This window comes from Balearica regulorum, chromosome 6 (assembly GCF_011004875.1).
Source record: "Balearica regulorum gibbericeps isolate bBalReg1 chromosome 6, bBalReg1.pri, whole genome shotgun sequence".
Lineage (NCBI taxonomy): Eukaryota > Metazoa > Chordata > Aves > Gruiformes > Gruidae > Balearica > Balearica regulorum.
This window is the reverse complement of record NC_046189.1, coordinates 29,799,882-29,818,017: the sequence shown is the minus strand read 5'-3', so window position 1 is coordinate 29,818,017 and position 18,136 is coordinate 29,799,882. Positions and strand designations below refer to the sequence as shown.

Genomic DNA, 18,136 nt, shown 5'->3' with positions numbered 1-18,136 from the left:
TGTTCCAGGATGGCTGAGCAGTAAAAATGCACATGCTGGTACATGACCTCGGGTGGGCTCCTAGGAAATGTTAGCCCAGTTTAGGTAATAAATATGTTCTTACACAGATGCCCTGATCGAACTCTAAAGTGAAATACCAGCTAAAAGCAGCATTTGATCTAGATTAGAAACCCACTTTAAGTGTTTGAAGCAGAAAAGCAGCAGAAGCTGATCTGAGTCTCCGAAGCCTTTTGTCAATAGAAAAGCACCGAACAATTTCCTTTTAATAATATTACTGCATTTTTTTTTGACGTGATTTCTGTAGTTCTTGGACAGTACAGAGGGGTGTGATATTTATCCAATGGATTTGCAGACTAACAGGATCATTAACACATTAATCAGCATCTTGTTCACTGGCTCAACCTCAGACTGTGCTGAGAGTGACTAGATTGGTGCAAGAGATTCACAGGAGCGTGGGATTCATCTCATGCTACCAGAGAAGGTATCTAATCTAAGCTGGCTACATGCTGTCTCTCTGTAATCAATGAGGAGAGTGACAGATATCTTCCAGAGGAAAATCCACCCTGTCCTACATGTCTAAAACAGGAAAGATTAACTCTGTCTTGGGATATGCCAATCTCTTGCCACAGACTATGAGGGAACCCAGATAGTAGGGTGAGGATTTGTCCCAAACTTACCTGATTCTATCAATCAACTCAGCAGGGATCCTGTGTGGAGGAAAATGAGGACATCCCCTTCCATTGCTTCTGCATGATACTGCTGGTTCATTTGCACCAAGCGCCACGGCTGATTCACGGGCCAGCTGCTTTGCTCAATAGCTGACTTTATTCCAAACTCATCACTGTGCCCCATAAGGATCACCTATGAACAGCTTCCCCACCCTCCCCTAAAGCTCTAGCCCTGTCCACACCAATCCATCTCTACAAATCAAGTTGAAAATCAGTCTCTTGAGTGGCTGAACTAACTCTTGCTCCAGTCAAATGAAATGTTTCTCATCAATGGGCTGTACCACCCTCTAACTGGATCACGACTGATGTATCTGCTGCTCATCCTATCGTTGCTTCCCATCATGTACATAGTGGACAGATTCATTTCTCCTTTCTTCAAACTCAATATTCGACTAGTCACTGTCATGGCCCATCACAGCTCTGCTGATCTGTCCTATTTCCGTCTCCTTTTGGACACTGACAAAGATGGTCAACAAGACATTTTGCCGTGAATTGTCTGGTTCCAAATATGTCCAGCCCTCGCTTTGAGCCCTTCTCCTGTGGTGCTCCTGCTGCACTGTCATCCTCCTTCACCTCTGCCAAGAGGCCAATGAATGCCACCTGGGCAGCATGGCTGTGCTTGCAGCAGCACCCTGGCCTCGCTGTCTTTCTTTCTGCCACCTCCATCCCATCGTTGACTGGAAGCTCTTCAAGGCAAGACCACTGCACATCCAGCAGTGACTCACACACCAGGCCCACCCAGCTCCTCATCAGCTCTTCCTAAGCACCACCAGAGTCCAGCTGACTGTGTTGATGTGGCAATATGACAGACCGAGGCCAACCACCATTACCAATAAAAAGCAATAACAACAGGCACAAGAAATTATGAAAAAAATTACTTTTTAATGTACAAAACGTTTATATACAGGTTCAGCATGTTACCTCCGTTCTTATGATGTAGAAAACAGCTAAAAATGTTCTTAAGATATAAATTTGACAGAACAATTCACCTACAGTACTTTTAGTAATGATGTCTTCTATACATAATATATACAGTGCTGGAATGGTTATTATAATACTTTTTCAGTAAATGAAGGAAGACCACCACTGGAAAGTCTGAGAAATCTCAAGTCATTGGAGATTTGGTTTTGCTTTTGTATCTGATTTTTGCAACTGAAGATATCTGTGAAGAGGGACTCAGTAGCCATCGTCGCCCTACACAGCTGTTGAAAAAAATCAGATTAGCAGTTGAAGGACACATGAAAGCCTGATCCATCTCAGCACAAGGGATGCCCAGTTGTACTCCAAGCGTCCAGGATAACATACAACGTCCTAAAATATGTACTGCCCTCTTTTCATAAATGCAAAGGCAAGGGCAAGGTCAGTAACTGCAGGAGAATATATACAGCGGACTATAAAACAATCCCTTTAAACACAACTTTCACGGGAGACACAAATAAACAGCCAGGCACCTTGCTTTGCTTTCCTGTCCTCATGCACCCTGGACATCAGCAGGAGACGTCCAGTGAAGACAGGAGATCCTCAGTGAAGAGCATCCTGTGCACACCCTCTGCATTTGGGGTGAGGATGGGTGACATCGCAGGAGGCTGAGCAGCACCTCCCTGCACCAGCCATACCCAGGGCTACCTGGCAGCAGGGCTGTCCCAACCCACCGCTGCCAAGCACAGCTGCTGGAATATCTGGTACCCCAAAGTTTGCCTGAAGGTAACACGTGGCATTTTCATGCCAGCCCCTGGTCACACTGGGAACAGTGAGCCTGACATCAGCTTGAGCAAAAGGAAAGCAGGGGCACCACAAAGCACCTTTATAGAGCTGCCCCTGTACCGTGCAGGAGACAGACGCAAGTGAGAACATCACATCGATATGGGGGGGAGAGGAGAGAGATGGGAAGGAGAGAGAGTGAAGCTCTGCAGAAGCTTGTCCGGTCACACTGTGAGAACCTGGGGCGGATGTCACACTCGTCCCCTGCCCTTCAGCATACTGGGCACAAAGTGTCTGATGCTATGAGAGCAGGATGGGGAGAGTTGTCCTTATCCAACGCAGTCAGAAGTCAAGCAAGGCCTCCTGCCCAAGTATGTGCACCCCACCACTTCTAGGCTTTTGTCTAATGACAGTAAAAATAAATAATGCAACTACGATTGACTTCAGTGCCAGGTGGGACTGGTCTGGAAACAGCTGATTGTTATTACAAGCAGTTATATTTTGGTGGAGGATTTGGCTTCGGGAGGCCCTGCTCCTCCCATCTCTTCCCCAACAATATTTCCAAGAGATTCTCACTGACCAAGCTACTTTTTTGACTCAAATACCTGGTTTGAGACTATCCAGATGTTTGCCTATGCCGTAGACTGCAGGTGCAGTGCTGAAACGAACCAGGCTGGGTACAAAGAGTAGCTATATACTGTAGCACAAAGCACTAGCCAAACTAACACCCTGGGTTGTCCATGGTGTATTTTTTGGATACAGCAGCTCTTTTCATGCTGACCAAAGCTGTGGGACATGTTAACGCAGCACTGGGTACATGCCAACAAGTCCCCTTGCAGGTCAGGGTGTATTAGCTCATGCTTGGCCTCGCATCAGTGCAACCGCACGCCTGTTGTGTGCACGGAGCTCAGGCAGAGCCCCGCGTGGAGTATATTACACAGACGAACCCTGGCCAGACAAACCAGCTCCCAGAACGCTGCCACAGTACAGACCAGGCTGAAACGATCATAAAAGTCTCTCCATCACCATCACTTTTGTATGTAAGCACCTCAGCATGGAAAACCCAACCGAAAGCAAAGCCGTTGCAAAGCCGCACAGGGATATGGTAATGCGTGCTTCAGAAACCTGACATTAAAGATGCATGCAGGGCCCCTGCAGAAAGTCATTGCGCTCAGAGGGCACAAAGTTATGCGTGTGTGTCAGTCTGCACGCCGGAGCCTTCCTGCCACGGGGGATTATTTCCCAGTGATTGCTGTTCCCAGGCCTCTGCTCCACTCTGCACATGATATAAACCACGTTGTAAACACATCTGATCAAAGTGCGCATTCACCTTTTATGTGTCTCATCAATGTGTCTTTCCAATGTTTTCTCAGAAACACCACTATGTTTTTATAAATGTACATTTTATATACGCTTCTGGCAATACACTATATTTGATTTTTAAAGGAAGAGAGGCCTTGGCTACTTAACACGAAAGCATGGTAAGGCACTTTGCTGAGAAGCCGTTTGGAATCAACGCTCTTTGCAAGGTACAAAGGTATTTACGGTATAAAACAATACTGCTGGCAGAGGGCTTGTTTGGAGACGTAACTATACCCTACTCTCATCAGAGCAGAATACATAGTATGGCTTTTGTTCTGATCAAAACCGCATCCTCCCGTTTCTTTCTGGGGTGGGTTGAAAATGGAATTTTTTTGTGAATGTAACTAACAGAAAATGATGGGGAGTGCTATTTACAGGGCTGCTGGGGAGGGAGGGTTTCATCTCTAACCACGCTCATGCAGTCTCCTAGCTTGGTGGTGATACCGTTCAGTGCTCTGGGAAACCAAGCCAAAAAATACTAGAGGTGCACCCTCACGGTGCTGAACTGCCTGGATATAGTTTACATAATTCTGTACAGAGACTTTTTTAAAATTTTCATTTTGAATCCCTTTAATGTATTTAATACTTATAAAAAATCTACTCTATTGAAACATATTGTTTTTGAAAAGCACATTCATAAAACTGCTTCATGCAGAGCCCCTTGGATAGTGCTAAGGCCTTGTGCTTTACTGTTATGACATCATGTTTAGAAATTTACTCTCTTCCGCCAGTGTGGTTAGCATGGAGCTCATATCGCCTATTGCCATATTGCTTATTCCCGTGGGTATGGTGGGCAGTGTCAGAGAGTTTCGTGGAGTCGTCAGGCGAGAGGAGTTCTGGGAGAGGTTCTGCAGAATGCTGGGGCTCAGGGTTCCTGACATCAGGCTTGAATGGTCCCCATCATCCATGATTGCATCAAAATCTATCTGCGGCGGCTCAAGACCTTGCGAGTCCACCGTGCTGGACACCTGGTTCGCACCCGGGGAAGGCAGAGCGGCCGGCTTGCTGTTCAGCGCACACTGCTGCTGTCTGACCCGGCAGTCCGCGTGGTTATCAAAGCTGCTGTTCTGTTCGTACATGTGGATTTGACCGTAATAGTACATCAAATTATTTTCCCTCGTGCCATCCGCACACTGCTGGGCTGGTGCCGGCAACATGTCGCTGGTTCTTTTATGCGCGGCCTCTGCCGCCTCCTGGCCCGGGCTGATGGTGTTTGTAGGGTGAGGAGTTCTCATGTAGCCCAGCTGCTGGACGGTGCGGAGGCCTCGGGGTCTGCTGCCTGGGCTTGGCTCGGGTGGAGGACGAGGCTGGACCATGCCAGGTGGATATGCCTGCGCGGCTGAGCCCATCATGCTCTGTTGAGGCTCAAAGCTGGGCTGGTTGGAGGTCATGATGGGCTGATGAAAGGCCTCCTGACCCATGGGGAAGTTCAGGTGGGTCGGCTGAGATGAATAGTTCTGCTGACTTGGTTCGTGCATGACCTGGCCCAGCATAGTGCGCTCACTGTTGCTGCCGACCATTAAAGAAGGGTCGGTTGCCATGTCCATTTGCTGAGGGTGAAGGTGCGGTCCAGACTTTGCTGCTATGTTGCTACAAGAAGGAGAGATCTGATTTGGGTTGCCACTGATTGCACTGGGGCTCAGCATGTGATGAGGTTGATTATACCCTGTGTGCAAGCCCAGATCAGGGTTCATACCGGGGCCTAGGCTCATCGGCTGCTGCCGCAGCTGCATACAGTTTAGCCTCTGCCCATCCATGCCCACATTTCTTTGCATAAAGCTCTGCTGTGTTACGTTCATGCTGTTCTCTGGCAGTTGCATCTGCTGCTGGTTGTAGTTCTGGTACTGACCAAAGTTCTGCTTCTGCTGGACCACCGCTAAATTCCCTTGCGAAAACTGCTGCTTTGACTGATTGGACATTATATCAACCGTACCCGAGCTGACTTCATTCCACTGGACAGGCATGTTATTTTTATTCATGTCTGAGGAAGCATCAAAGCTCATGGGACAGTCTGCCATCATGGGTCCCAAGTGGCTCATACTTGCCTCAGCCACTGCCATCCTACGCTGGCCGGGCAAGGCTGGAGGCTGCAGCTTCCCGCTTCCCTGGAAACCCTGCATGTCGTTGCTGTACCCCATAGAAGTGCTCTCAGCCGCCATCCCGTTGCTCTGGGATTTGATGTACTGCACCACGTCGTCTGGCAGCATAATGTCATCGTCTCCAACGGGTGCCTCTGCCTCCCCAGACATGGCTTCCATGGCGATGTTTTCACTGATGCTTAGCGGCCGGGGTGAGTAGGTGTGCCGGGGGAGGCTTCCGTCTGAGCGCCCATAATTCTGAAGGCCGAAATTCCTCCTGTCTGTGGGGTGTGGAGGATGGAAGGGGTTCATGCTGTTGGTGCTGTTGAAGCGGTGAACTCGTGGGAGGGCCTGGGGGTCGCCGGCAGGTCTCCTCACCGGGTCACTCGCCCGCCTCGTGCAGTTGCCCGGCACCTCATGGGGAAACGTTGCAGCTGATGGGTAGCCATAGGTGTTACCATCACTGCAACGCCTGGGGCCCGGTGGGAGTCGGATGGAGGGCAAGGTGGGGTCTGGTCCATCCATAAGTGATATCCTGTTCTTCAGGGTCATCCTTTCCATATTCGGCAGGGGAGTCGGAGGGGGGCCCCCCGTGGCAGCAGCATACTTGGCTTTCAGCCTGTAGTGCTGAGCTGGTGTGAGGTTCAGCAGACCCGGCATCCCGCTGCACTGGCTTGCCTCGCTCGACCGACGGGAGGCATCCGTTGAAATTGGGTCATAGGAGTCGGCAGAGCTTGTGTTATTGGGACGGTGCCCGAGCTGCGAAGCCTCACTGGAACGGCGGCTGGAGAAGTACGGGGAGATCCCTGATGATCTGCGGCTGACGGTGTAGGCGGAGCTGATGGTGCTTGTTGTACTATCACGGCGCTCGTTGAGTTGGTTCAGCATCGTAACCTCATTGACAGACAGCTCCATTATTCTGGGATTAGGCAGCGTAGCAGAAGAACCACCACTATTTTCTAGAATAGAGCCTGAGAGAAAAGTTGTAGGGAAGGAAAAGGTTTAGTTAGCTGAGAAATTCCACGTGGTAGTGGTTTTGGTGCCTGAATAGAGACACACACAGTAACCCCCAAATATTTTACAGGAATGATAGTGAATTTCATTTGCTGTCAGTGAATTCAAAGCTTCATCTCCAGCTCTGTGTCCATGTACAAAGAGCAAGAACACCAGGGAGAGAAGACAAGAAGTCCTTATTGGAGAGTCTTTGCAATGTGTACCCCACTGATGCTCAGCTGCTGAGGAAGTGCCTCCACATGGGCTTCTCTTACCAGGAAAAAAGTAGGACTGGTGTGAACAGTGCCACGGGGACAGCATGTAGCTACAATCACAGCTGCTCACTGGGACAGATGCACAGCAGCCAGGGATAGGAGGCTGAGAGCCCAAAAGTTGACACTCAAAGGCTCTTCCCAGAGTAAACCAAGAAGCTCCAATACACTAAGCCCTGAGGTTTAGTAAACCCAGGCCCTATGCCCTGGGACTTCTTGGCAAAGTTAGAGGAGCACTGAAGGGATCATAAAGATGCTTTTATCAGGAATCCCCAGCCAGCGGAAAACTAGCATATGAAGCTGTAGGCAATAGCCACGAGCTCTTCAAGTGACAAAAGGCCTATCAGAGCAAGATCAGGGGCAGAGGGCTTGTCTGGATTACTGCTGTGCTCCAGCAGTCTCCCAGGAGGCACATTAGCTCTTGGGGACCTGTTACTGCTAGAACAAACCCAAGCAATCTTGCAGCTGCCACTGTGACAGTGAGGACAGCCATGGCCGGGTCCTGGGCAAGCCCAGAATCAAGAAAGACACCAACACTTCTGCCTCCCCTCATAGCTCTGCAGCGCTGAGCATCTGCGTTTCTGTTGCACATCACCAGATGGCTGTGTTTACACCCAAGCTCTCCATTTTACCTGGCATCTCTATCCAGCAAGGGCTGACTCAGAGGCAGTAAGAAATGATCCTCCTCCAGGGCAGACTCTTGGTTATGAAACCAGAGTCAAACTCTGGAGGGTTCCTACAAAAAATGGCCCAGGCCCAGGGCTTACCGTTTCCTGAGATGGGAGGCAGCTTGGTGTTTCTGGCTTGTGGGGCTGGGCTCACCCATGAGCAGGAATCTTTAACTGTCTTGAGTTTCTCTTTCTTGAGCTGTTCAAGTCGTTGCATCGTCGTCATGTGTTTCCTTAGCTGCAGGCTGACTGTCGAATTACCAGATGAGACCGTTGAGTCCACAACAGGAGCGTTGTCATCCAACGCTGTCAGATCTCCCAGACTTCCCCCACTGTGCATGTTCATTTCTACTCCACTGTCATTGTTGTTGGTGCTGCCAAGGGGTGACGGCTCACTGCTGCATGACGACTGGCCACCAGGGCTGGACTGACACATCTTGGGGAAGGAAAAGAGGAGGAGTTGGGCAGGTGGAAACATGGATGGAAAGAAACCAGGAGCCCAACATCCCCAGCAGACTCCACATGTTTGGCCCTATCCCAGGCTCTCCCCTCTCTTCCCTGGTGCAGGATCTCAGCTCTACCAGAGGGCAGGGGCACCTTCCTTGGGGGATAAGGGCAGGGCAGCACCCCACAGCTGGAAAAACTATGGTGGGTTCAACTGGAGGATGAAGAGAAAGCAAATGCTGTTCCTCCAAAAGATTAAGGACAGATGCTTCTCGAAGAAAAGCAGCACATTACCTGATTGTGCAAGGTATATTGCAGCAAGCACTGGCTTATCTAACACAGGATCAAGGCCTAAGTATTTCAGACACAACGTATTTCTGTCTTTAAAATACTCTAACATATAATTAGGTTAGCTGACAAACTTCCCCGCCAGATAAAAACCTGGTTCACTGTTTGCAAACTCCCACTTGCAGATAAGGCAGATAAGAACCATAAATATTTATTTTATTTACATTAGGAATTGCATTTCACATTGAGCAGTTTATATGCAGCAGACACTAAATGGTCTGAACTTGCGCTGAGGTAGCTGTTGCTGCTACCAGGCAGGATGCCACTCCACTCGAGGCCCATGCTCCAGCAAGAAATGGGAGTGCTGAAAAGGCAACGTACTTTGCCCCAGGCCAACGTGGGAGTGCGGGGTGATGCAGTGGTTTACTTTGCTTCTTAGCAGCCCTCGTGGGCAGGGCTGACTGGCTCTGAATGGCCTCACAGCCCTTCAATTGGGATGACAGAGATTGCAATCCCAGGATTTAATGGCAAGTTGCGATGCTGGAAGAAAGGCGCTAAAGGGAATCCTCGGGCACTGTGTCCTCCCCCTTTCTGCACTCAAGCAAATATCCCCTGTCCCTCCCCATCCTTCCGATGCTTCCGTCTCCACCCCGCAGGGGTTGGCTGGAGACAGGAGGTCTGCAGAAGACCATGCTTTATACAGCTATTTTAATACAAAGGATTTCTTTGCTCACCTTAGTACCGACTGTCCTTAGGAAGGTACAGTAAGAAAAGGAAAGTGGGAATAAAGAACAGGTTGTTAGGACAAAGACAGCATTAACAGAAAGGACCACGTTAGTAAAAGGAGGAAGAGGGGAGTGCAGAATACAACACAAATTGCCAGCATCATCCTCTCTCCTGTACCCTGTCTTCCCTGTGTTCCCTTTTTGGGGGCCCAGATAGGAGAGACTTCCCACCCATCTCCATGGGTTTGGGATGACACCCAGAGATCAAAACAAGGGGCCTCAGAATGATGGGAACCAGTGAAGCATCTCACCCCTGCCACCACCCTGACCTTAACGAGGAAACAGAAGTTGGACATGGGCCCGTCAGGTCAGATGCCGCTTGTTAGATATGCACAAGTGAAGTATGCGGCACTGGACGGGGAGAGCAGAGAGGAACATCCAACCCATGGCCCTGCCGCCAGCGAGACGGCTTGGCTGCAACCCTGGGAGCGCACAGCCCTAGGAAAACAACCCCACACCTTCGGGAGAAGTGGGGTGGGGAGCTTTGATTGTGTCCGTGTTTTCATAGAAAAAAAAAACAAAACACACAGAGAAAGAGTATTGGACAGAGGTCATTCTGTCCAGTGGTTCTCACACTCACTTTTTGTAACCCAATACAGAGCCTCATCACAGTAAAACTGTTCCTTTAGTCAATTAGAGACACTTTGGATGTGAAAATACTCAATTCCTTCCTAACCAAAACATGCTGCTCATTAGTAATTTGTCCAACAACACATCCCTTAACCTTTTTTAGAAAATCTTTGTAGCTCCAGGGCATGTTGTTCATAGGAATAACAATTTTTTATTCTGGATTCAAATCAAGAAAATATATATTTTGGAGCTCAAAGTCCTTTCAGCTCTAGCAAGAAGTCTGGGGACTATGTGAATACCCTTCTTTGCAGGTCAAGGTCTTCTCTGCTGCATCCAGCCCATACCCTGCCCCTCTCTGAGATGATGCAACAGACCAGAAATTTGGGTATGAAGGTGAAGAGAAACGTCAAAAGTCAAAAATGACCCGTATGTTGTAATGCTCCATCTCCTCCACCAGCAGTGGTGTGCTGAGGAGCAGGTGAGCTCCCTGCATTGGGTGGGAGAGGCTTGAACGTGTTTGGACCCATCTCCGTACACACCTGGTTAGCATAATCGGCCACACTACTGCCTACTGTGGAGCTACTGTAACGGCCAGAAGGCTGATAAATGTCTTTGCTTCAGCTGGTGGCCACTCACGGGGCTGTAAAGCATGATCACAGGTTGACTGCAAACCCATTCTCTGTGCTCCCATGTTTATTCCTGGTTTCACTCCCCTGCCCCATTGTCCCACTACAATTTCCTGTGGCAGCTGGGGGTCATGTATTGAACTCATGCACTCCTGAGCAATCTGCTCTATCTGACCTTGCTTGAGCGTGGAGGTTGGATTAGATGATCTCAAGACGTCCCTGCCAACCCCAGAGATTCTGTGCTTCCGTGTATGGTGAACAGGACCAATGAATTGGACTTGCTTTAAGATACCCAACAAAAATAAAACAACTACTTTTATCCCCACTGGCTTCATCAGGCAGCCTACAACAGAGTTGTGCCAGTAAAACTTCTGTGCAGCAGCAGCCTGGAATGAAAAACAGTGAATGGTGCATGGAGGAGGAGAAAAGGGACTGCTTAAGCCAGGACTTCTGCTCCAAGAAGCATTCATCAATCTGTGCCCTATGGTCATTGCTTGGTTTAAATTGGTGACATAGGTGAAGCTCATTTGACCACAACACTCTGAGTTTTTTTCACAGCACAGGGAGGCCAAGCTCAACAGTGGGCATCACGTGGCCCCCATGACTACTAGGGCGGGAATTTGTGATGCTGGGTAGGAAGGTGCAAAATGTACTGGACTGTGCCCTGACCTGCAGTTTCATCTCTGGGCTTGAACGCTAGGGTGTTGGCAGGTGAAGGGCAACTGCCCGGAGAGGTAAATGGCATGCAAATGCTTCACGCCCCCATTGCATCGGAGAAATTAGGGGCCATGTCATTTCTGCCAAGAGCAAGTGCTCTTACCACAGAATTCTCCGTTTTTATCGTTTTGACTTGTAAGCAATCCTCCATGCTCCTCGTGGTGCTGTTGGCCTCAGGGCTCTCCTCTGAAACCTTGCTGCTCTGCTTGGCGCTTGCCTCATTGTCCCCATTTTCCTTGAGTGGCGGTGGCCTCGGGTGAACATCGTTGCGCTGCTTCTTCGTGACGTGGGCATCAGGCCCGTGCACGGTCTTGACATGTTTCCTGAGGGAACTAGGGTCTGTGTACCGCTTCGTGCAGCCAGGGATTTTACAGACGTAGGGTTTCTGTCAATACAAGCAAATCTTGGGTTATATTTAGAACAAGCCCAAATATTCCAGGTACAGTACATGGGCCAAGAAAATACAATGAACATAGTGGCTGGCAGCAGCAAAATGTGGAGCATCTGCTGTAAGACCGAGATCTCTAAGATGTGATATATGGGCTGCTGCTGATCCACACAGATCCGGCCAGTCATTCCATGTTGGCTAAACTCCTTGTTTTCAGTTTCTGGATTAAAAGACAACTAAGAATTCATGAAATACTTTCCTAATATTACTTTTCCATGTATGTATTTGCTCGGGTGGCCACAGGAATGTTTCCTGATTATGGATGGGAGGGAGGTGATGTAGAGGACTGGCCATAACACATTCTCTCTGCTAAGGTGGGGTCTACACCAAGAAAATGTCTGAGACCTTCTGGCTGATGGAATTCCAGTGAAACCAAGCCAGACTGGATTCACCCTACCCAATCTATCTTACCACTCCAGCACCTGTCACCTTGAAATCTGTTATTGTGCAAAACAAACCACAGGCATGCAATGTTTTTTTCAAATGATAGCACTCTAGTCCTGAATTCATGAATCATTGATTGCCACAGGAAAACAAGGCTGAAGCCATACTTCTGAAAACAGAAGTCAGCAAACAGATACTTTTCTTCTTTTAACTTTTTTTGTATTGAGTTTCCAATTCCAAAGTGTATTAGCGCTGCAGTTGTTTGAGCTGGTGCTGCTGCGCTGGAAGCTCTGAATTCATCACAAGTTCCGCTTTCAGCCTCACAGCTACTCTAAGTATTTTTCTGCCAACGCATTGGAATAGATCCATGAAAAAAACCAGATAGATGTTGTTTGAAGGCTACCCAAAATGACCATTCCTATTCTTTTTTTTAAATCTGTTTTGTAATTTTGTCCAGAAGCTTAAGTGAAAAAATACAAAGGAGCATATATTCTTTGCAGAAAGCAGCATCATCACATGAAAAACACTGAAAGTCTGGTTTTTATTCAAAAGCATGCTTCCTGACTGATCTTGGCACATCACTTGAACAAACTAAATCCTCGTAACACACCACTGAGGGTAAATATTTAATATATTTTAAAGCTGGGTAAACCAAGGCACAAAAAGTAAAATTGTTTATAAATCTCATGCAACCTTTTGGATGAGGCATTATGGAAATATTATTGCTTCTATTAAAACCTATTCTAAAGAACAGAACCCCCACCACACATGCTAAAAACCCTTACATAAAACAGTTCAAAGATTTTTACAAAGACCCTTCAGGCCCAATAGTTCTGATTTTTCAGACACTAGTAATCAGAGTAACATCATCACTGTTGCTTGGAGAGCAGACACTCCACCTAACGAGGTACAACCATCCTCTTCATCACGCCATACCTCCTGCAACTGAACTGTGCACAAATGCTGTTTTGTTGGCATGCCTTCATACACCCCCTGGGTCACCCAGATCCTGATATCTAATGCAGCGTATGCCCTGGTGAAGTCAACAGTTTAGATATCTCAGATGCCTCCCTCCTACTCCCATACATATTCAGCGTGATACTCCTTAGAGTGGGAGAAATGCAGAAGTCCCCAGGCACTCAGCAGAACTGAATTTCTGCATTTTACCCTTGTTTAGCTTGAATTGGAGAAAATGCCACTCCAAGCCTTTGGCTGGCTGTGAACTCATGCCACTCTTGTACATGCACTGGAGAGTGCTCACAGGATGAAAGCTTTTTTCCCAGGAGTAACTTTGAAAGTATCCCCTGAAGGGATTCAAATAATCACTGAAAGTTTAAAATGAGATAGTGCACATGACATTTCAACAATCAAACAGAATCCAATGTGGTAATATATCCCCAGCCTTGAACTTCAGCATGTTTGGACCATACACCTACGTGCTGTCACACAATGATGGAGACAAACACAGGGAACCTGGAAGTCCCTCCTTAGAGGAGACATGGGTGACTAACTCTGAAACTGCGGTGTATCCCAAGTAAACACTGCAAGCAGAGGAAAATATTTAGTAGGTGTCTAGGAACCACAATAGAGTTACCAATATGGGAAATATTCATAGCCACAAACTCCTGCTTTGCATCCATATGGTTTTGTGAGCCAAGGTCTCAGTGCAGTTTGCTAACCTACTGGTCATGGCCACAGCTGGTTGCAGGACCCTCACCTGGGCCTGCTGCCCAATGCAATGAGCTTTGCCATGAGGGATGTCATCTGTTGCAAAGGATAATGTTATATGTTCCTCAAAAAGAGTGTGTCACATATATGGCCCAGAGTGCTATTATATGCAACCTACAGATCTCCCACAAGTCTTGGAGTATGCCTGTGTTGCATTAAGAAGCGTTTAATAACAGTTCAGGAGTGAGCATCATCACAAAATGTAAGATCTTACAGTGCCATATAGTTCCCATGGAAAGGCTCAGCTGGTCTGGTACAAATCCTCCACTAGTGGCTATGCTGTTTCTGTCCCTGAGAAGGCTTTGGCATCCTCCAGGAGAAGCAACAGCAGAGGATAAAATCCCTATCTGTTATCTGAGTCTTTAATTCATCTTGTTGGATGCAGTCTGTGCCAAGTGTCAGCATATTAGATCAGGGTCCACCATAGACAAGGAGTTGGATGCTCCTGCCCTACAGCCTCACCTTCTTGCACAATGGGACCCCAAAGGAGCAGACCTTCAAGTGTGTCCAAGCTCTGCTCAGATGAAGTGGAGAGTCATCCCAGATCCAGTGCAGCTCCTGATCTGGGTCACTTGGGAAACTGAACCCATCAAAGAAATGACATTTAATAATACAGACAAAGCCAAAATTCCACATGTGGGAACATGGGACACCAGCTGGCCCAACAGAAGGGAAACTCTGGCCTGCCTAGGAAAGAACCCGGAAAAGCTCTATGGATCCAAGCTCAAGTGATCAACAGGCAGAAAGTAGCTCACACACTGCTTCAGTGTGCACAAACTGGGCAGAGTGAGTCTGTACTCAGCACTGAAAGTTGTACCAGCAGTTGTGATCCATCCACATCAGAATCCTTAGGGATGGAAGAGAGATGAAAAATTGATTTAAGGACAGGAAAAAATGCTGCAGTAATGGGAATCTTCAGTGGCTCAATTGTCTTATTTAGCTTATGAGAAAGAAGATAGAGAGTGACTTAACACTGTAATGTTATGAGGTGGAAATAGCAACAATGAAAGGGACATTGGATCCAGCACTGGAGGAAAGCAGAGAAGCATTCAGGGCTGGAAAACAAGCAATTTCTAGTAACTGAAATGTGAGATTAAATTGCGACTGCCTGCCTTTCAGGGAAAGAAGCTTTAACAAAGAGCAAATGATCTTTTAGTCAAACACCAGCTACTGGGAAAGCAGGCTGCTGAGCAGACGAGAGGTTGCATGTTCCCTCCTGTGTTTAAGGCTGGTGTAGCCTTAAACCAACACCAAACTACCCAGTGCTAATATGGATATGGGTTAATTTTAACCTGTCCTGCTGGGGAAGCGGCTCACTGGTGAAGGACAAACCTGATGTTTGGGTTCATACCCAAACCAATTTAAACAACACTGGGATCCAGGTCATTCATCGGTTCCATCTCAGCATCACACAGCATGGAAGGGCATCCTAGTCTTTGAGTCCTTAGTCTGACTCCAACAGAATCTCTGAAACCTACAGAGTTTTGGTTATCGCTGACTGATACTATGCCAGAGACAGAAATACTCCAAACACGCCCTTTGTAGACACACCATCACTTTAAAAAGCTGTCATCCATGGCAATTGTGTTCCATTCTCCAACAGTCTATATTTAACTGTTGCAAATTAGGCTACAGACTGAATTCTTCATGGCTGCAAACACTATTAGAACTTTGGAGTGTTGTTTTTTCTTCCCCTGTCAGCTAATTAGTGGTAATATAAATTTCAATCGTCGGCCGTGGTTGATTGCAACAGACCATCACATGCATTACAATAAAGGCAATTTCCTCCGCTTCCCAACTACTAATAGTGGATCTTAATTAGCCAAGGTTAACAAAGCATTGCATTGTGCTCTATCATTGTACATCAAACGATGGAGGGAGTATTATTTCCAGAGCATCAGGATCCAGAGTAGCTGTTATACTACTGCAAGTCTGCTCCACAGTAATATTAAACACCACATGCACAACTGTACAATCCTATTTGTGCTATTAAAAATTATAAATTTGGAAAATGCTTGCTTTAATTTCCAAAGCCGATTAAAAAGTTTGCATACTTTAACATCTGTTTATGATTTCAAACATGGCTTTCATAAATATAAAGCTAATGTGGTCTGGCTCTCCAGCAAAATAAATCCCATTAAAAAATAAGAAAAACCTCTCATTACAGTAGGTTTCTTTTTACATGAGTCCGGCGTGTAAAGTGTATGTTTATTGTCAGCAAAATTAAAAAAAAAAAAAAAAGTCCTCCGTTGAGCTGTGGTGAGCCCAGGCTTACCTCATTGGAATGCGTTCTGTTCTGGTGCTTGGCTCTGTCCGAGGCATTGGAAAAGGCTTTATTGCAGCCTTCGTGTTCACAGACGTAGGGTTTTTCTCCAGTGTGGGACCTCAGGTGTGTCTTTAAGTTCTCCAGGCGGGAATAGGCTTTGGAGCAACCCTCAAACTAAAATAAAAAAAACACAAGAGGAGTGATTAATTAACCAGAAAAATTCACGTTTCCCCCTGCCTGAACCTTTCTCATCTGTTTCTCATTCTTCCTTTTTTTCTTCCCTTTAAAGGGCTTGTGTTTTAGGGAACAACATCCACTTTGTTGGGAGAATTCGCTTCCCTAGGCAGGCTGAGAGTTTCAGCAGTGACTCATATTTAAGGTGCTGCTCCTTGTCGGGTACACACCTGACATTTCAACAAGAGACTCTTTTTTCCAGGGGGGCTGAACACCCCTCCGCTCCACACAGGGCACTCTCAGCCCCTCCTGCCATCCCTCTGCAGCTAACCCACTCAGAAACAGAGGCCCTCTCCTTCCTACCCAGAGAACTGATGGCTTCTTGACAGTTTGACCAGCCTTGCAACTTCGCTAGCACCAGTGCTGGAAAGGCCAGACCATTCTCTAACACACAAGCAGAAATCTAGCAAGCTTTGAAGTTTCCCAAATTACAGCTTGGGTCTACTCTCGGAGGATGCTGTGGTCAGGCCGTCTGACATTACCAGTTTTAAAAACAAGACTCTCAATCTTGAAGACAGATGGATTTTTGGATGACCAAACAGGCCAGAAACCTTCCTCCTGGAAGGAAACCAGCTGCCCACACAACGAGAAGGAGCAGCTTGGTAGACATGGTGAGGCTTTGGGTAATGTAAATCCTGCCTCCCTCCACTCTGGCTGGGCTGGAGGCTTCTCCCTGCACCTGCCCTGTCTGCAGCATGGGAGGATTTCACCTCAAACCAAGGAGGCTGCCTTAAATGCTCTTTGATGAAACAAGTGGGAACTTACAAACACTGGAAGAGGTTTTAAGAAATGCAAGGCTCCCTTCCAAATTCCAGCTAAATGCTGCACTTGCTGTTCAGCTGGGAGTGTTGAAAAGCCCATGCTGTACTTCCTATGCACTTTAAATTTTAACAAGCAGCCCCTCCTGTTGTAAAGTATGCAAGCCACAAGGTGTTGAATTTTAGTCAGATCATTTAAACATGTCTACAAGTTCAGTCCAGATGTGACAGGACTTCACATTGCTATGTTTGAGCCTTGACCAGTGAAGAAACTGATGTCATATCAGAACAGGTCATGCCACAGCTCAGAGTCTGATTTCCCCGTGGGCAGCTGAGTGGTCTTACGTGTCCAGAGATCTGGCCCTTTTGGGCAGAGGCCAAAGGCAGCTGCATGCAATAGCAACGGTACCTGTCTCCTTGTGCTCCACAGGCACAGGACTGACCTGCACTGCTAAGGAGTGAGGCAAACATGCAGCCCATGAAACCCACGAAGCACGGAGGCACAAGTTGATCCCGTATAACTTTGTGGTGCTGGAAAATAAGTAGGGTTACTTAGGGTTCCCTTTAAGGTCTGGAATGGGGGTGGTGGATGTAAGGCAAACTTGCTCTGCCCCCTTGAGATACCCAGATCTCTTCAAGGACAATAGGAGCATCCTTCAAGAGCTGATTCCTTCTGCAGCTTTGCTGGGGTGGGATGAATCCAGTTCCCCTTCTTCAGACAACTTTCATTAGCCCATTTGGCCCATAGAACATGCCATAGCCTTGAAGTAGCACAGTATACCCCTTTCTTCTCTTGCCCTGTGCAAACAGTCCTTTACAATTCAAGTTGCTTACGGTTACTGAAATACATCATTCCACTTGCTAGAAAACAAAGGAAACTCAGCACAAGACAACTCATGTGCGCATTCTGGTTTTGTTGGATATTGACACAAAAAATGCAGTTATTAAGAACAAAAGTACTCTGGCTCCATTTTGAAGTAAGAGCTTCTCAGCAAAGCAGCCTGTGCATGTTCAAAGCAGTTGTTCCCACTCTTATGCGTGGATTTGATCATGTCAGTAGGACTGCTGGCTGTCATCTGTTGAAAT

The 18,136-nt window shown here is 47.3% G+C and overlaps 1 protein-coding gene across 8 annotated transcripts in view; it reads right to left on the bottom strand.

The window, feature by feature from the left end:
- Positions 1-1,590: 1,590 nt before the first annotated feature.
- GLI2 (GLI family zinc finger 2) overlaps positions 1,591-18,136 on the bottom strand; it is a 195,224-nt gene continuing 178,678 nt past the window's right edge. For all 8 annotated transcript variants that reach the window (XM_075757032.1, XM_075757033.1, XM_075757034.1 and 5 more), the window contains 4 exons: positions 16,068-16,232; positions 11,336-11,617; positions 7,902-8,238; positions 1,591-6,840 (listed from right to left, as the gene is read on the bottom strand). In XM_075757032.1, coding sequence (XP_075613147.1) covers positions 4,484-6,840; positions 7,902-8,238; positions 11,336-11,617; positions 16,068-16,232 — 3,141 coding nt within the window. In that variant the 3' untranslated portion in view covers positions 1,591-4,483. The remainder of the gene's footprint in view (positions 6,841-7,901; positions 8,239-11,335; positions 11,618-16,067; positions 16,233-18,136) is intronic.